Source organism: Mustelus asterias, unplaced genomic scaffold, assembly GCF_964213995.1.
Source record: "Mustelus asterias unplaced genomic scaffold, sMusAst1.hap1.1 HAP1_SCAFFOLD_2572, whole genome shotgun sequence".
Lineage (NCBI taxonomy): Eukaryota > Metazoa > Chordata > Chondrichthyes > Carcharhiniformes > Triakidae > Mustelus > Mustelus asterias.
In genome coordinates this window covers 29,626-49,913 of record NW_027592517.1, presented here as the reverse complement: position 1 = coordinate 49,913, position 20,288 = coordinate 29,626, and the positions used below count along the sequence as shown (strand labels likewise).

The 20,288-nt window shown below is 56.1% G+C and overlaps 1 protein-coding gene across 1 annotated transcript in view; it reads right to left on the bottom strand.

Annotated features, from left to right (window-relative positions):
* Nucleotides 1-439: 439 nt before the first annotated feature.
* LOC144489815 (synaptobrevin-like) overlaps nt 440-20,288 on the bottom strand; it is a gene marked incomplete at its 5' end in the record, with an annotated part of 38,845 nt that continues 18,996 nt past the window's right edge. Inside the window, 3 exons of the mRNA XM_078207663.1 lie at nt 440-551; nt 4,093-4,144; nt 6,042-6,200. Coding sequence (XP_078063789.1) covers nt 535-551; nt 4,093-4,144; nt 6,042-6,200 — 228 coding nt within the window. The remainder of the gene's footprint in view (nt 552-4,092; nt 4,145-6,041; nt 6,201-20,288) is intronic.

Sequence of the window (20,288 nt, the reverse complement as noted above, 5' to 3'; positions counted from 1 at the left end):
GGGAGCGAGAAAGGGAGAGAGAGGGGGAGGGAGGGAGCGAGAAAGGGAGAGAGAGGGAGCGAGAAAGGGGGAGGGAGGGAGCGAGAAAGGGAGAGGGAGAGAGAGGGAGCGAGAAAGGGAGAGGGAGCGCGAAAGGGAGGGGAGAGAGAGGGGGAGAGAGGGAGTGGGAAAGAGAGAGGGAGGGAGGGAGCGGGAGAGGGAGCGAGAGAGGGAGAGAGAGGGGAAGAGAGGGAGAGAGCAGGGGGACCGAGCACTGCCGAAATGCCTAAAAATCAAATTTCAAAACGAGGACCTGGTCTACACAGCAACAAGTCATATGGAGATATATAGATATATATGTAGATAGGTAGGTATGTATAAAAGAGAACGCACTCAACAGTGAAACACAAAGTGCCTGGGGGAAGGAGGAAGAGAGAGCTTCATCTGTGGATTCCCGAGCGAGAGACGGAGGAGGAGGGGGGGGTGGGGGAGGGAGGGAGGGAGGGAGGGGCGATGGGGAGGGCAGTCTCCCTCGTCGATGGCTCCGCAACGTCCTCAAGTGAAAAAATAGACTGTGCGGGGAGAGAAAGAGAGAGTGAGTGAGAGCAATCGCCACGAGAGAGAAAGAAAGAGAGAGCGAGCGGGAACGGTGGCCGTTCAGCCCATCTAAAGCTCCTCCCTCTCCCCTCCAACTGACCGATCCTCGGAGGAACCCTCCCCCCTCCCTCCCCCCCCCCCGACACTCCCTCGACCTCAGTGCCGGGGATCCGATCCGCCACTTCTAGGGTGCCCCCGGTGGTTCGCTTCCTGCACCCCTGCCCCGACCGAGCGGGAAAATCCCCCAGCTGACCTCAGTGCCAAAATGGCCGCCGCCTCAGAGGGCCGCCCTTCGGTCCAGGATGGTTTCTTTTTTTCTTCATCCTGGGCCCAGCACTTATCGCCCCATCCACAGTTGCCCCTTGGAGGGCAGTTGAGAGTCAACCCACATTGCACACTGACAATTTGCAGCAATGAGGTCTTCTGTTGGGTTTTCTCTATTCATTCAAGGGGCAGATGGGCATGGCTGGCTGGGCCAGCATTTATTGCCCATCCCTAGTTGCCCTTTGGAGGGCAGTTAAGAGCCAACCACGTTGCTATGTGGCTCTGGAATCACATGTAGGCCAGACCGGGTAAGGACAGCAGATTTCCTTCCCTGAAAGGAACCAGATGGGTTTTTCCGACAATGGGTCATCAGTAGATTCTTAATTCCAGTTATTTCTTTAATCGAATTCAAATTCCACCATCTGCCGTGGCGGGATTCGAACCCGGGTCCCCCAGAACATTAGCTGAGTCTCTGGATGAATAGTCTAGCGATAATACCACTAACTCCCCCAACCGACGCTCTGTCGAAATACGGTGGCCGCTCCTCCTCCCACTACCCAGCCACTCGATCTCGCTTCAGTCCCCCGCACCCCACACCAGGAGTCATAGAATAGTAGAATCCTACAGTGCAGAAGGAGGCCATTTGGCCCATCGAGTCTGCACCGACCACAATCCCACCCAGGCCCTATCCCCATAACCCAATGCATTAACCCAGCTTTGGACACTAAGGGGGCAATTTAACATGGCCAATCCACCCAACCTACACATCTTTGGACACTAGGACAATTTAGCATGGCCAATCCACCTAATCTACACATCTTTGGACACTAGGACAATTTAGCATGGCCAATCCACCCAACCTACACATCTTTGGACACTAGGACAATTTAGCATGACCAATCCACCTAACCTGCACATCTTTGGACACTAGGACAATTTAGCATGGCCAATCCACCTAACCTACACATCTTTGGACACTAGGACAATTTAGCATGGCCAATCCACCTAACCTGCACATCTTTGGACACTAGGATAATTTAGCATGGCCAATCCACCTAACCTGCACATCTTTGGACACTGGGACAATTTAGCATGGCCAATCCACCTAACCTGCACATCTTTGGACACTAGGACAATTTAGCATGGCCAATCCACCTAACCTACACATCTTTGGACACTAGGACAATTTAGCATGGCCAATCCACCTAATCTACACATCTTTGGACACTAGGACAATTTAGCATGGCCAATCCACCCAACCTGGACATCTTTGGACACTAGGACAATTTAGCATGGCCAATCCACCTAATCTACACATCTTTGGACACTAGGACAATTTAGCATGGCCAATCCACCTAACCTGCACATCTTTGGACACTAGGACAATTTAGCATGGCCAATCCATCTAACCTGCACATCTTTGGACACTAGGACAATTTAGCATGGCCAATCCACCTAACCTACACATCTTTGGACACTAAGGGGCAATTTAGCATGGCCAATCCACCTAACCTGCACATCTTTGGACAGTAGGGCAATTTAGCATGGCCAATCCACCTAACCTACACATCTTTGGACACTAGGACAATTTAGCATGGCCAATCCACCTAACCTGCACATCTTTGGACACTAGGACAATTTAGCATGGCCAATCCACCTAACCTGCACATCTTTGGACACTAGGACAATTTAGCATGGCCAATCCACCTAACCTGCACATCTTTGGACACTAGGACAATTTAGCATGGCCAATCCACCTAACCTGCACATCTTTGAACACTAAGGGGGCAATTTAGCGTGGCCGATCCACCTAACCTGCACATCTTTGGACACTAAGGGGCAATTTAGCATGGCCAATCCCACCTAACCTGCACATCTTTGGACACTAGGACAATTTAGCATGGCCAATCCACCTAACCGACACATCTTTGGACACTAGGACAATTTAGCATGGCCAATCCACCTAACCTGTACATCTTTGGACACTAGGACAATTTAGCATGGCCAATCCACCTAATCTACACATCTTTGGACACTAAGGGGGCAATTTAGCGTGGCCGATCCACCTAACCTGCACATCTTTGGACACTAAGGGGCAATTTAGCATGGCCAATCCCACCTAACCTGCACATCTTTGGACACTAGGACAATTTAGCATGGCCAATCCACCTAACCGACACATCTTTGGACACTAGGACAATTTAGCATGGCCAATCCACCTAACCTGTACATCTTTGGACACTAGGACAATTTAGCATGGCCAATCCACCTAACCTGCACATCTTTGGACACTAGGACAATTTAGCATGGCCAATCCACCTAACCTACACATCTTTGGACAGTAGGGCAATTTAGCATGGCCAATCCACCTAACATACACATCTTTGGACACTAGGACAATTTAGCATGGCCAATCCACCTAACCTGCACATCTTTGGACACTAAGGGGGCAATTTAGCATGGCCAATCCACCTAACCTGCACATCTTTGGATACTGAGGGGCAATTTAGCATGGCCAATCCACCTAACCTACACATCTTTGGACACTAAGGGGGCAATTTAGCATGGCCAATCCACCTAACCTGCACATCTTTGGACACTAGGACAATTTAGCATGGCCAATCCACCTAACCTACACATCTTTGGACACTAAGGGGGCAATTTAGCATGGCCAATCCACCTAACCTGCACATCTTTGGATACTGAGGGGCAATTTAGCATGGCCAATCCACCTAACCCGCACATCTTTGGACACTAAGGGGGCAATTTAGCATGGCCAATCCAACTAACCTGCACATCTTTGGAGTGGGAGGAAACCGGAGCACCCGGAGGAAACCCACGCAGACGCAGAGGGGAGAACGTGCAGAGTCCGCACAGACACCCGAGGCCGGAATCGAACCCGGGTCCCTGGCGCTGTGAGGCAGCGGCGCTAACCCACTGTGCCAGCCCCAAGTCAATCTCCTTGAACCTCTGCCACTCCCTCGGAGGAGTGACAACCTCGGGTCCAGCACCTACAGCCATGTTCTCACCCCAGGAGCCCAACGGGCAATAGTTCCTCAGCCTTGTACATCTCCCCCGTCCCGCCTTAACACAATCCCAATGGACTAATACCTGTCCACGTCAACCCACTTCCCACCCTGCCCAGGGGGCACACACCCCTGGGGTCTGAGCTGCCCTCGGACACCTCCCCTCCAGTGCCAAGTACCACCCCGCGCCCCATATTCACATCATCCCAGCCCATCCGATACTCACTAATGATTACGATGACAATAATCGCACAAATTCCACCAAGCATGATCATCATCTGAAATCAGAAGAGCACAAGTGGTGAGGCCTTCGAACAACCGATCGTGTAGCCTGGGAGTGAACGGGAAGGGGCTTGAGATTGTGGAGGGTGGGAGTGAACGGGAAGGGGTTTGGGTCCATTGGCATTGTGTACAGAGGGTGTGAACGGGAGGGAGATTGGGATTGTGTTGAGTGGGAGTGAACGGGAAGGGGTTTGGGGTCCATTGGGATTATGTAAAGTGGCAGTGACGGGAAGGGGATTGGGATTGGGATTGTGTTGAGTGGGAGTGAACGGGAAGGGGTTTGGGATTGGGATTGTGTACAGTGGGAGTGAACGGGAAGGGGTTTGGTATTGTGTAGAGTGGGAGTGAATGGGAAGGGTTTTGGGATTGGGATTGCGTCGAGTGGGAGTGAACTGGAAGGGTTTTGGGATTGTGTACAGTGGGAGTGAGCGGGAAGGGATTTGGGGTCCATTGGGATTGTGTAGAGTGGCAGTGAACGGGAAGGGGTTTGGGATTGGGATTGTGTACAGTGGGAGTGAACGGGAAGGGGTTTGAGATTGGGATTATGTACAGTGGGAGTGAACGGGAAGGGGTTTGGGATTGGGATTGTATCGAGTGGGAGTGAACGGGAGGGAGATTGGGATTGTGTTGAGTGGGAGTGAACGGGAAGGGGTTTGGGGTCCATTGGGATTATGTAAAGTGGCAGTGACGGGAAGGGGATTGGGATTGGGATTGTGTTGAGTGGGAGTGAACGGGAAGGGGTTTGGGATTGGGATTGTGTACAGTGGGAGTGAACGGGAAGGGGTTTGGTATTGTGTAGAGTGGGAGTGAATGGGAAGGGTTTTGGGATTGGGATTGCGTCGAGTGGGAGTGAACTGGAAGGGTTTTGGGATTGTGTACAGTGGGAGTGAGCGGGAAGGGATTTGGGGTCCATTGGGATTGTGTAGAGTGGCAGTGAACGGGAAGGAGTTTGGGATTGGGATTGTGTACAGTGGGAGTGAACGGGAAGGGGTTTGGGATTGGGATTGTGTACAGTGGGAGTGAACGGGAAGGGGTTTGGGATTGGGATTGTGTAGAGTGGGAGTGAATGGGAAGGAGATTGGGATTGGGATTGTGCAGAGTGGAAGACAACGGGAAGGGATTTGGGGTCCATTGGGATTGTGCACAGTGGGAGTGAACAGGAAGAGGTTTGGGATTGTGTAGAGTGGGCGTGAACGGGAAGGGGTTTGGGATTGGGATTGTGTAGAGTGGGCGTGAACGGGAAGGGGTTTGGGATTGGGATTGTGTAGAGTGGGAGTGAACGGGAAGGGGTTTGGGATTGTGTATAGTGGGAGTGAACGGGAAGGGGTTTGGGATTGTGTACAGTGGGAGTGAACGGGATGGGGTTTGGGATTGGGATTGTGTAGACTGGGAGTGAACGGGAAGGGGATTGGGATTGTGTAGAGTGGGAGTGAACGGGAAGGGGATTGGGATTGTGCAGAGTGGAAGACAACGGGAAGGGATTTGGAGTCCATTGGGATTGTGTAGAGTGGGAGTGAACGGGAAGGGGTTTGGGATTGGGATTCTGTAGAGTGGGAGTGAACAGGAAGGGGATGGGATTGTGTACAGAGGGAGTTAACGGTAAGGGGTTTGGGATTGGGATTGTGTAGAGTGGGAGTGAACAGGAAGGGGTTTGGGATTGGGATTGTGTACAGTGGGAGTGAACGGGAAGGGGTTTGGGATTGTGTACAGTGGGAGTGAATGGGAAGGGGTTTGGGATTGGGATTGTGTAGAGTGGGAGTGAACGGGAAGGGGTTTGGGATTGGGATTGTGTCGAGTGAGAGTGAGCAGGAGGGGGTTTGGGATTGTGTAGAGTGGGAGTGAGAGTATGATAGAGGGATGGAGTGTGCGATGGAGAGAGAGAATAGCACTGACCTTACAGTTTTTCCACCAATATTTCCGTTTGAGTTTCGCCGCACTGCTTTCAAACTGTGAGGCACCAGCTTGGAGTGCGTCAGCGCGATCATCCAGTTCAGAGAGTTTCTGATCTCTTTCCAACACCTTGTCCACATTTACCCTCATAATATCAACGACCTACAACAGAGAGAGAGAGAGACAGGGAGCCGCTGAGAGCAGAGACAGACAGTGCACGGTGCTCCGAGTGTGGTCTAACCGAGGGGATAGGGAGACGGGAACTGTGCACGGTGCTCCGAGTGTGGTCTAACCGAGGGGATAGGGAGACCGGAACTGTGCACGGTGCTCCGAGTGTGGGTCTAACCGAGGGGATACGGAGACCGGAACTGTGCACGGTGCTCCGAGTGTGGTCTAACCGAGGGGATACGGAGACCGGAACTGTGCACGGTGCTCCGAGTGTGGTCTAACCGAGGGGATACGGAGACCGGAACTGTGCACGGTGCTCCGAGTGTGGTCTAACCGAGGGGATACGGAGACCGGAACTGTGCACGGTGCTCCGAGTGTGGGTCTAACCGAGGGGATAGGGAGACGGGAACTGTGCACGGTGCTCCGAGTGTGGGTCTAACCGAGGGGATAGGGAGACCGGAACTGTGCACGGTGCTCCGAGTGTGGTCTAACCGAGGGGATAGGGAGACCGGAACTGTGCACGGTGCTCCGAGTGTGGGTCTAACCGAGGGGATAGGGAGACCGGAACTGTGCACGGTGCTCCGAGTGTGGTCTAACCGAGGGGATAGGGAGACCGGAACTGTGCACGGTGCTCCGAGTGTGGTCTAACCGAGGGGATAGGGAGACCGGAACTGTGCACGGTGCTCCGAGTGTGGTCTAACCGAGGGGATACGGAGACCGGAACTGTGCACGGTGCTCCGAGTGTGGTCTAACCGAGGGGATAGGGAGACCAGAACTGTGCAGGGTGCTCCGAGTGTGGTCTAACCGAGGGGATAGGGAGACCAGAACTGTGCACGGTGCTCCGAGTGTGGTCTAAAAGAGGGGATAGGGAGACCGGAACTGTGCACGGTACTCCGAGTGTGGGTCTAACCGAGGGGATAGGGAGACCGGAACTGTGCACGGTGCTCCGAGTGTGGTCTAACCGAGGGGATAGGGAGACCGGAACTGTGCACGGTGCTCCGAGTGTGGTCTAACCGAGGGGATAGGGAGACCGGAACAGTAAACTCCAGCCTCTGATAAAAATCCCAATCTGTACAATTTATGACACCCCCTCCCTATCTCTGTAACCTCCTCCAGCCCCAACACCCCCTCCCTATCTCTGTAACCTCCTCCAGCCCCAACACCCCCTCCCTATCTCTGTAACCTCCTCCAGCCCCTACACCCCCTCCCTATCTCTGTAACCTCCTCCAGCCCCTACACCCCCTCCCTATCTCTGTAACCTCCTCCAGCCCCAACACCCCCTCCCTATCTCTGTAACCCCCTCCAGCCCCAACACCCCCTCCCTATCTCTGGAACCTCCTCCAGCCCCAACACCCCCTCCCGATCTCTGTAACCTCCTCCAGCCCCCTACACCCCTCCCTATCTCTGTAACCTACTCCAGCCCCCAAGACACCTTCCCCATCTCTGTAACCTCCTCCAGCCCCCTACACCCCTCCCTATCTCTGTAACCTCCTCCAGCCCCTACACCTCCTCCCTATCTCTGTAACCTCCTCCAGCCCCTACACCCCCTCCCTATCTCTGTAACCTCCTCCAGCCCCTGACACCACCTCCCTATCTCTGTAACCTCCTCCAGCCCCTACACCACTCCCTGTCTCTGTAACCTCGATGTGGAGATGCCGGCGTTGGACTGGGGTAAGCACAGTAAGAAGTCTCACAACACCAGGTTAAAGTCCAACAGGTTTATTTGGTAGCAAATACCATAAGCTTTCGGAGCGCTGCCCCTTCGTCAGATGGAGAGGAAATCTGCTCTCAAACAGTGCAAACAGACACAGAAATCAAACCGACACACGACAGCGCAGAGTCGCTGAGCAGAAACTGATAGCCAAGTTCCGCACACATGAGGACGGCCTAAACCGGGATGTTGGGTTTATGTCACACTATCAGTAACCCCCACAGCTTGCCTCCTGGGCTTGCAGAATCTCACTGGGTGTCCTGTCTGGAGACAATACACATCTCTTTAACCTGTGCCTAATGCTCCCTCCACCCACATTGTCTGTACCTTTAAGACCCGGCTGGCTGTAGGGATTCGCATTCTAATCAGTATTCTGTAACTTGATTTTGTGTCTCTGTGCCCTGTTTGAGAGCAGATATCCACTCCATCTGACGAAGGAGCAGCGCTCCGAAAGCTTATGGTATTTGCTACCAAATAAACCCGTTGGACTTTAACCTGGTGTTGTTAAAACTCTTACTCTGTAACCTCCTCCAGCCCCCTACACCCCCTCCCTATCTCTGTAACCTCCTCCAGCCCCTACCCCCTCCCTATCTCTGTAACCTCCTCCAGCCCCTACACCCCCTCCCTATCTCCGTAACCTTCTCCAGCCCCTACACCCCTCCCTATCTCTGTAACCTTCTCCAGCCCCTACACCCCTCCCTATCTCTGTAACCTCCTCCAGCCCCCTACACCCCTCCCCATTTCTGTAACCTCCTCCAGCCCCAAGACGACTCCCTATCTCTGCAACCTGCTCCAGCCCCCTACACCCCTCCCTATCTCAGTAACCTCCCCCAGCCCCTACACCCCTCCCCATTTCTGTAACCTCCTCCAGCCCCTACACCCCTCCCTATCTCTGTAACCCCCTCCAGCCCCTACACCCCTCCCTATCTCTGTAACCTCCTCCAGCCCCTACACCCCTCCCTATCTCTGTAACCTCCTCCAGCCCCCTACACCCCTCCCTATCTCTGTAACCTCCTCCAGCCCCTACACTCCTTCCCTATCTCTGTAACCCCCTCCAGCCCTCTACACCCCTCCCTATCTCTGTAACCTCCTCCAGCCCCTACACTCCTTCCCTATCTCTGTAACCTCCTCCAGCCCCCTACACCCCTCCCTATCTCTGTAACCTCCTCCAGCTCCCTACATCCCCTCCCTATCTCTGTAACCTCCTCCAGCCCCCTACACCCCTCCCTATCTCTGTAACCTCCTCCAGCCCCAACACCCCCTCCCTATCTCTGTAACCCCCTCCAGCCCCAACACCCCCTCCCTATCTCTGTAACCTCCTCCAGCCCCAACACCCCCTCCCGATCTCTGTAACCTCCTCCAGCCCCCTACACCCCTCCCTATCTCTGTAACCTACTCCAGCCCCCAAGACACCTTCCCCATCCCTGTAACCTCCTCCAGCCCCCTACACCCCTCCCTATCTCTGTAACCTCCTCCAGCCCCTACACCCCCTCCCTATCTCTGTAACCTCCTCCAGCCCCTACACCCCCTCCCTATCTCTGTAACCTACTCCAGCCCCCAAGACACCTTCCCCATCTCTGTAACCTCCTCCAGCCCCAACACCCCCTCCCTATCTCTGTAACCTCCTCCAGCCCCAACACCCCCTCCCTATCTCTGTAACCTCCTCCAGCCCCTGACACCCCTCCCTATCTCTGTAACCTCCTCCAGCCCCTACACCACTCCCTGTCTCTGTAACCTCGATGTGGAGATGCCGGCGTTGGACTGGGGTAAGCACAGTAAGAAGTCTCACAACACCAGGTTAAAGTCCAACAGGTTTATTTGGTAGCAAATACCATAAGCTTTCGGAGCGCTGCTCCTTCGTCAGATGGAGAGGAAATCTGCTCTCAAACAGTGCAAACAGACACAGAAATCAAACCGACACACGACAGCGCAGAGTCGCTGAGCAGAAACTGACAGCCAAGTTCCGCACACATGAGGACGGCCTAAACCGGGATGTTGGGTTTATGTCACATTATCAGTAACCCCCACAGCTTGCCTCCTGGGCTTGCAGAATCTCACTGGGTGTCCTGTCTGGAGACAATACACATCTCTTTAACCTGTGCCTAATGCTCCCTCCACTCACATTGTCTGTATCTTTAAGACCCGGCTGGCTGTAGGGATTCGCATTCTAATCAGTATTCTGCAACTTGATTTTGTGTCTCTGTGCCCTGTTTGAGAGCAGATTTCCACTCCATCTGACGAAGGAGCAACGCTCCCGAAAGCTTATGGTATTTGCTACCAAATAAACCTGTTGGACTTTAACCTGGTGTTGTTAAAACTCTTACTCTGTAACCTCCTCCAGCCCCCTACACCCCTCCCTATCTCTGTAACCTCCTCCAGCCCCTACACCCCTCCCTATCTCTGTAACCTCCTCCAGTCCCCTACAACCCTCCCTATCTCTGTAACCTCCTCCAGCCCCTACACCCCCTCCCTATTTCTGTAACCTCCTCCAGCCCCTACCCCCTCCCTATCTCTGTAACCTCCTCCAGCCCCAACACCCCCTCCCTATCTCTGTAACCTCCTCCAGCCCCAACACCCCCTCCCTATCTCTGTAACCTCCTCCAGCCCCTACACCCCCTCCCTATCTCTGTAACTTCCTCCAGCCCCAACACCCCCTCCCTATCTCTGTAACCTCCTCCAGCCCCTACACCCCTCCCTATTTCTGTAACCTCCTCCAGCCCCTACCCCCTCCCTATCTCTGTAACCTCCTCCAGCCCCCTACACCCCTCCCTATCTCTGTAACCTCCTCCAGCCCCTACACCCCTCCCTATCTCTGTAACCTACTCCAGCCCCTACACCCCCTCCCTATCTCTGTAACCTCCTCCAGCCCCCTACACCCCTCCCTATCTCTGTAACCTCCTCCAGCCCCTACCCCCCTCCCTATCTCTGTAACCTCCTCCAGCCCCTACACCCCTCCCTATCTCTGTAACCTCCTCCAGTCCCTACACCCCTCCCTATCTCTGTAACCTCCTCCAGTCCCCTACACCCCTCCCTATCTCTGTAACCTCCTCCAGCCCCTACACCCCCTCCCTATCTCTGTAACCTCCTCCAACCCCCTACACCCCCTCCCTATCTCTGTAACCTCCTCCAGCCCCTACACCCCCTCCCTATCTCTGTAACCTCCTCCAGCCCCTACACCCCTCCCTATTTCTGTAACCTCCTCTAGCCCCTACCCCCTCCCTATCTCTGTAACCTCCTCCAGCCCCCTACACCCCTCCCGATCTCTATAACCTTCTCCAGCCCCTACACCCCTCCCTATCTCTGTAACCTTCTCCAGCCCCTACACCCCTCCCTATCTCTGTAACCTTCTCCAGCCCCTACACCCCTCCCTATCTCTGTCACCTCCTCCAGCCCCAAGACGACTCCCTATCTCTGCAACATCCTCCAGCCAGGAACACCCCTCTCTCTGTAATATTCTCCAGCCCCTACACCCCCTCTCTATCTCTGTAACCTCCTCCAGCCCTGACAACCCTCCCTATCTCTGTACCCTCCTCCAGCCCCGACATCCCTCCCTATCTCTGTAACCTCCTCCAGCACCGACATCCCTCCCTATCTGCGTAATCACCCCCAACCTTAACGCCCCTCCCTATCGCTGAAACCTCCTTAAGCCCTTACACCCCTCCATAGCTCAGTAATCTCCAGCAGCCCCCTACACCCCTCCCTATCTCTGTAACCTCCTCCAGCCCCTACACCCCTCCCTATCTCTGTAACCTCCTCCAGCCCCTACACCCCTCCCTATCTCTGTAACCCCCTCCAGCCCCTACACCCCTTCCTATCTCTGTAACCTCCTCCAGCCCCTACACCCCTCCCTATCTCTGTAACCTCCTCCAGCCCCTACACCCCTCCCTATTTCTGTAACCTCCTCCAGCCCCCTACACCCCTCCCTATCTCTGTAACCTCCTCCAGCCCCCTACACCCCTCCCTGTCTCTGTAACCTCCTCCAGCCTCTACACCCCTCCCTATCTCTGTAACCTCCTCCAGCCCCTACACCCCTCCCTATCTCTGTAACCTCCTCCAGCCCCTACACCCCTCCCTATTTCAGTAACCTCCTCCAGCCCCCTACACCCCTCCCTATCTCTGTAACCTCCTCCAGCCCCCTACACCCCTCCCTATCTCTGTAACCTCCTCCAGCCCCTACACCTCCTCCCTATCTCTGTAACCTCTGAAATACCAATACACAACTCCCCATCTCAGTAACCTCCTCCTATTCCTAATTCCCTCCCTATCACTGTAACCTCCTCCAGCCCCTACACCCCCTCACTATCTCTGTGACCTCCTCCAGCCCCCTATACCGCTCCCTATCTCTGAAACCGCCTCCAACTCCTACACCCCTCCCCATCCCTGTAACCTCCTCCAGCCCCTACACCGCCTCCCTATCTCTGTAACCTCCTCCAGCCCCTACACCCCCTCACTATCTCTGTAATCTCCTCCAGCCCCCTACACCCCTCCCTATCTCTGTTACCTCCTCCAGGCCCTACACCCCTCCCTATCTCTGTAACCTCCTCCAGCCCCTACACCCCTCCCTATTTCTGTAACCTCCTCCAGCCCCTACACCCCTCCCTATCTCTGTAACCTCCTCCAGCCCCTACACCCCCTCCTTATCTCTGTAACCTCCTCCAGCCCCCTACACCCCTCCCTATCTCTGTAACCTCCTCCAGCCCCTACACCCCTCCCTATCTCTGTAACCTCCTCCAGCCCCTACACCCCTCCCTATTTCTGTAACCTCCTCCAGCCCCTACACCCCTCCCTATCTCTGTAACCTCCTCCAGCCCCTACACCCCTCCCTATCTCTGTAACCTCCTCCAACCCCCTACATCCCTCCCTATCTCTGTAACCTCCTCCAGCCCCCTACACCCCTCCCTATCTCTGTAACCTCCTCCAGCCCCTACACCCCTCCCTATTTCTGTAACCTCCTCCAGCCCCCTACACCCCTCCCTATCTCTGTAACCTCCTCCAGCCCCCTACACTCCCTCCCTATCTCTGTAACCCCCTCCAGCCCCTACACCCCTCCCTATCTCTGTAACCTCCTCCAGCCCCTACACCCCTCCCTATCTCTGTAACCTCCTCCAGCCTCTACACACCTCCCTATCTCTGTAACCTCCTCCAGCCCCCTACACCCCTCCCTATCTCTGTAACCTCCTCCAGCCCCTACACTCCTTCCCTATCTCTGTAACCCCCTCCAACCCCCTACACCCCTCCCTATCTCTGTAACCTCCTCCAGCCCCTACACTCCTTCCCTATCTCTGTAACCTCCTCCAGCCCCCTACACCCCTCCCTATCTCTGTAACCCCCTCCAGCCCCTACACCCCCTCCCTATCTCTGTAACCCCCTCCAGCCCCTACACCCCCTCCCTATCTCTGTAACCTCCTCCAGCCCCTACACCCCCTCCCTATCTCTGTAACCTCCTCCAGCCCCTACACCCCTCCCTATTTCTGTAACCTCCTCCAGCCCCTACCCCCTCCCTATCTCTGTAACCTCCTCCAGCCCCCTACACCCCTCCCGATCTCTATAACCTTCTCCAGCCCCTACACCCCTCCCTATCTCTGTAACCTTCTCCAGCCCCTACACCCCTCCCTATCTCTGTAACCTTCTCCAGCCCCTACACCCCTCCCTATCTCTGTCACCTCCTCCAGCCCCAAGACGACTCCCTATCTCTGCAACATCCTCCAGCCAGGAACACCCCTCTCTCTGTAATATTCTCCAGCCCCTACACCCCCTCTCTATCTCTGTAACCTCCTCCAGCCCTGACAACCCTCCCTATCTCTGTACCCTCCTCCAGCCCCGACATCCCTCCCTATCTCTGTAACCTCCTCCAGCACCGACATCCCTCCCTATCTGCGTAATCACCCCCAACCTTAACGCCCCTCCCTATCGCTGAAACCTCCTTAAGCCCTTACACCCCTCCATAGCTCAGTAATCTCCAGCAGCCCCCTACACCCCTCCCTATCTCTGTAACCTCCTCCAGCCCCTACACCCCTCCCTATCTCTGTAACCTCCTCCAGCCCCTACACCCCTCCCTATCTCTGTAACCCCCTCCAGCCCCTACACCCCTTCCTATCTCTGTAACCTCCTCCAGCCCCTACACCCCTCCCTATCTCTGTAACCTCCTCCAGCCCCTACACCCCTCCCTATTTCTGTAACCTCCTCCAGCCCCCTACACCCCTCCCTATCTCTGTAACCTCCTCCAGCCCCCTACACCCCTCCCTGTCTCTGTAACCTCCTCCAGCCTCTACACCCCTCCCTATCTCTGTAACCTCCTCCAGCCCCTACACCCCTCCCTATCTCTGTAACCTCCTCCAGCCCCTACACCCCTCCCTATTTCAGTAACCTCCTCCAGCCCCCTACACCCCTCCCTATCTCTGTAACCTCCTCCAGCCCCCTACACCCCTCCCTATCTCTGTAACCTCCTCCAGCCCCTACACCTCCTCCCTATCTCTGTAACCTCTGAAATACCAATACACAACTCCCCATCTCAGTAACCTCCTCCTATTCCTAATTCCCTCCCTATCACTGGAACCTCCTCCAGCCCCTACACCCCTCCCTATCTCTGTAACCTCCTCCAGCCCCCTACACCCCTCCCTATCTCTGTAACCTCCTCCAGCCCCGACACCCCCTCCCTATCTCTGTAACCTCCTCCAGCCCCTACACCCCCTCCCTATCTCTGGAACCTCCTCCAGCCCCTACACCCCTCCCTATCTCTGTCACCTCCTCCAGCCCCCACACCCCCTCCCTATATCTGTAACCTCCTCCAGCCCCCTACACCCCCTCCCTATCTCTGTAACCTCCTCCAGCCCCGACACCCTCTCCCTATCTCTGTAACCTCTGAAATCCCACTACACAACTCCCCATCTCAGTAACCTCCTCCTAGTCCTAATTCCCTCCCTATCACTGTAACCTCCTCCAGCCCCTACACCCCCTCACTATCTCTGTGACCTCCTCCAGCCCCCTATACCGCTCCCTATCTCTGAAACCGCCTCCAACTCCTACACCCCTCCCCATCCCTGTAACCTCCTCCAGCCCCTACACCCCTCCCTATCTCTGTAACCTCCTCCAGCCCCTACACCGCCTCCCTATCTCTGTAACCTCCTCCAGCCCCTACACCGCCTCCCTATCTCTGTAACCTCCTCCAGCCCCTACACCCCCTCACTATCTCTGTAATCTCCTCCAGCCCCCTACACCCCTCCCTATCTCTGTTACCTCCTCCAGGCCCTACACCCCTCCCTATCTCTGTAACCTCCTCCAGCCCCTACACCCCTCCCTATTTCTGTAACCTCCTCCAGCCCCTACACCCCTCCCTATCTCTGTAACCTCCTCCAGCCCCTACACCCCTCCCTATTTCTGTAACCTCCTCCAGCCCCTACACCCCTCCCTATCTCTGTAACCTCCTCCAGCCCCTACACCCCTCCCTATCTCTGTAACCTCCTCCAACCCCCTACATCCCTCCCTATCTCTGTAACCTCCTCCAGCCCCCTACACCCCTCCCTATCTCTGTAACCTCCTCCAGCCCCTACACCCCTCCCTATTTCTGTAACCTCCTCCAGCCCCCTACACCCCTCCCTATCTCTGTAACCTCCTCCAGCCCCCTACACTCCCTCCCTATCTCTGTAACCCCCTCCAGCCCCTACACCCCTCCCTATCTCTGTAACCTCCTCCAGCCCCTACACCCCCCCCCTATCTCTGTAACCTCCTCCAGCCTCTACACACCTCCCTATCTCTGTAACCTCCTCCAGCCCCCTACACCCCTCCCTATCTCTGTAACCTCCTCCAGCCCCTACACTCCTTCCCTATCTCTGTAACCCCCTCCAGCCCCCTACACCCCTCCCTATCTCTGTAACCTCCTCCAGCCCCTACACTCCTTCCCTATCTCTGTAACCTCCTCCAGCCCCCTACACCCCTCCCTATCTCTGTAACCTCCTCCAGCCCCAACACCCCTCCCTATCTCTGTAACCTCCTCCAGCCCCTACACCCCTCCCTATCTCTGTAACCCCCTCCAGCCCCTACACCCCCTCCCTATCTCTGTAACCCCCTCCAGCCCCTACACCCCCTCCCTATCTCTGTAACCTCCTCTAGCCCCTACACCCCCTCCCTATCTCTGTAACCCCCTCCACCCCCTCCCTATCTCTGTAACCTCCTCCAGCCCCAACACCCCCTCCCTATCTCTGTAACCTCCTCCAGCCCCAACACCCCCTCCCTATCTCTGTAACCTCCTCCAGCCCCTACACCCCCTCCCTATCTCTGTAACCTCCTCCAGCCCCTACACCCCCTCCCTATCTCTGTAACCTCCTCTAGCCCCTACACCCCTCCCTATCTCTGTAACCTCCTCCAGCCCCCTACACCCCCTCCCTATCTCTGTAACCTCCTCCAGCCCCTACACCCCCTCCCTATCTCTGTAACCTCCTCCAGCCCCTACACCCCCTCCCTATCTCTGTAACCTCCTCCAGCCCCCTACACCCCCTCTCTATCTCTGTAACCTCCTCCAGCCCTGACAACCCTCCCTATCTCTGTACCCTCCTCCAGCCCCGACATCCCTCCCTATCTCTGTAACCTCCTCCAGCCCCTACACCCCTCCCTATCTCTGTAACCTCCTCCAACCCCCTACATCCCTCCCTATCTCTGTAACCTCCTCCAGCCCCCTACACCCCTCCCTATCTCTGTAACCTCCTCCAGCCCCTACACCCCTCCCTATTTCTGTAACCTCCTCCAGCCCCCTACACCCCTCCCTATCTCTGTAACCTCCTCCAGCCCCCTACACTCCCTCCCTATCTCTGTAACCCCCTCCAGCCCCTACACCCCTCCCTATCTCTGTAACCTCCTCCAGCCCCTACACCCCTCCCTATCTCTGTAACCTCCTCCAGCCTCTACACACCTCCCTATCTCTGTAACCTCCTCCAGCCCCCTACACCCCTCCCTATCTCTGTAACCTCCTCCAGCCCCTACACTCCTTCCCTATCTCTGTAACCCCCTCCAACCCCCTACACCCCTCCCTATCTCTGTAACCTCCTCCAGCCCCTACACTCCTTCCCTATCTCTGTAACCTCCTCCAGCCCCCTACACCCCTCCCTATCTCTGTAACCCCCTCCAGCCCCTACACCCCCTCCCTATCTCTGTAACCCCCTCCAGCCCCTACACCCCCTCCCTATCTCTGTAACCTCCTCCAGCCCCTACACCCCCTCCCTATCTCTGTAACCTCCTCCAGCCCCTACACCCCTCCCTATTTCTGTAACCTCCTCCAGCCCCTACCCCCTCCCTATCTCTGTAACCTCCTCCAGCCCCCTACACCCCTCCCGATCTCTATAACCTTCTCCAGCCCCTACACCCCTCCCTTTCTCTGTAACCTTCTCCAGCCCCTACACCCCTCCCTATCTCTGTAACCTTCTCCAGCCCCTACACCCCTCCCTATCTCTGTCACCTCCTCCAGCCCCAAGACGACTCCCTATCTCTGCAACATCCTCCAGCCAGGAACACCCCTCTCTCTGTAATATTCTCCAGCCCCTACACCCCCTCTCTATCTCTGTAACCTCCTCCAGCCCTGACAACCCTCCCTATCTCTGTACCCTCCTCCAGCCCCGACATCCCTCCCTATCTCTGTAACCTCCTCCAGCACCGACATCCCTCCCTATCTGCGTAATCACCCCCAACCTTAACGCCCCTCCCTATCGCTGAAACCTCCTTAAGCCCTTACACCCCTCCATAGCTCAGTAATCTCCAGCAGCCCCCTACACCCCTCCCTATCTCTGTAACCTCCTCCAGCCCCTACACCCCTCCCTATCTCTGTAACCTCCTCCAGCCCCTACACCCCTCCCTATCTCTGTAACCCCCTCCAGCCCCTACACCCCTTCCTATCTCTGTAACCTCCTCCAGCCCCTACACCCCTCCCTATCTCTGTAACCTCCTCCAGCCCCTACACCCCTCCCTATTTCTGTAACCTCCTCCAGCCCCCTACACCCCTCCCTATCTCTGTAACCTCCTCCAGCCCCCTACACCCCTCCCTGTCTCTGTAACCTCCTCCAGCCTCTACACCCCTCCCTATCTCTGTAACCTCCTCCAGCCCCTACACCCCTCCCTATCTCTGTAACCTCCTCCAGCCCCTACACCCCTCCCTATTTCAGTAACCTCCTCCAGCCCCCTACACCCCTCCCTATCTCTGTAACCTCCTCCAGCCCCCTACACCCCTCCCTATCTCTGTAACCTCCTCCAGCCCCTACACCTCCTCCCTATCTCTGTAACCTCTGAAATACCAATACACAACTCCCCATCTCAGTAACCTCCTCCTATTCCTAATTCCCTCCCTATCACTGGAACCTCCTCCAGCCCCTACACCCCTCCCTATCTCTGTAACCTCCTCCAGCCCCCTACACCCCTCCCTATCTCTGTAACCTCCTCCAGCCCCGACACCCCCTCCCTATCTCTGTAACCTCCTCCAGCCCCTACACCCCCTCCCTATCTCTGGAACCTCCTCCAGCCCCTACACCCCTCCCTATCTCTGTCACCTCCTCCAGCCCCCACACCCCCTCCCTATATCTGTAACCTCCTCCAGCCCCCTACACCCCCTCCCTATCTCTGTAACCTCCTCCAGCCCCGACACCCTCTCCCTATCTCTGTAACCTCTGAAATCCCACTACACAACTCCCCATCTCAGTAACCTCCTCCTAGTCCTAATTCCCTCCCTATCACTGTAACCTCCTCCAGCCCCTACACCCCCTCACTATCTCTGTGACCTCCTCCAGCCCCCTATACCGCTCCCTATCTCTGAAACCGCCTCCAACTCCTACACCCCTCCCCATCCCTGTAACCTCCTCCAGCCCCTACACCCCTCCCTATCTCTGTAACCTCCTCCAGCCCCTACACCGCCTCCCTATCTCTGTAACCTCCTCCAGCCCCTACACCGCCTCCCTATCTCTGTAACCTCCTCCAGCCCCTACACCCCCTCACTATCTCTGTAATCTCCTCCAGCCCCCTACACCCCTCCCTATCTCTGTTACCTCCTCCAGGCCCTACACCCCTCCCTATCTCTGTAACCTCCTCCAGCCCCTACACCCCTCCCTATTTCTGTAACCTCCTCCAGCCCCTACACCCCTCCCTATCTCAGTAACCTCCTCCAGCCCCTACACCCCCTCCTTATCTCTGTAACCTCCTCCAGCCCCCTACACCCCTCCCTATCTCTGTAACCTCCTCCAGCCCCTACACCCCTCCCTATCTCTGTAACCTCCTCCAGCCCCTACACCCCTCCCTATTTCTGTAACCTCCTCCAGCCCCTACACCCCTCCCTATCTCTGTAACCTCCTCCAGCCCCTACACCCCTCCCTATCTCTGTAACCTCCTCCAACCCCCTACATCCCTCCCTATCTCTGTAACCTCCTCCAGCCCCCTACACCCCTCCCTATCTCTGTAACCTCCTCCAGCCCCTACACCCCTCCCTATTTCTGTAACCTCCTCCAGCCCCCTACACCCCTCCCTATCTCTGTAACCTCCTCCAGCCCCCTACACTCCCTCCCTATCTCTGTAACCCCCTCCAGCCCCTACACCCCTCCCTATCTCTGTAACCTCCTCCAGCCCCTACACCCCTCCCTATCTCTGTAACCTCCTCCAGCCTCTACACACCTCCCTATCTCTGTAACCTCCTCCAGCCCCCTACACCCCTCCCTATCTCTGTAACCTCCTCCAGCCCCTACACTCCTTCCCTATCTCTGTAACCCCCTCCAGCCCCCTACACCCCTCCCTATCTCTGTAACCTCCTCCAGCCCCTACACTCCTTCCCTATCTCTGGAACCTCCTCCAGCCCCCTACACCCCTCCCTATCTCTGTAACCTCCTCCAGCTCCCTACATCCCCTCCCTATCTCTGTAACCTCCTCCAGCCCCCTACACCCCTCCCTATCTCTGTAACCTCCTCCAGCCCCAACACCCCTCCCTATCTCTGTAACCTCCTCCAGCCCCTACACCCCTCCCTATCTCTGTAACCCCCTCCAGCCCCTACACCCCCTCCCTATCTCTGTAACCCCCTCCAGCCCCTACACCCCCTCCCTATCTCTGTAACCTCCTCTAGCCCCTACACCCCCTCCCTATCTCTGTAACCCCCTCCACCCCCTCCCTATCTCTGTAACCTCCTCCAGCCCCAACACCCCCTCCCTATCTCTGTAACCTCCTCCAGCCCCAACACCCCCTCCCTATCTCTGTAACCTCCTCCAGCCCCTACACCCCCTCCCTATCTCTGTAACCTCCTCCAGCCCCTACACCCCCTCCCTATCTCTGTAACCTCCTCTAGCCCCTACACCCCTCCCTATCTCTGTAACCTCCTCCAGCCCCCTACACCCCCTCCCTATCTCTGTAACCT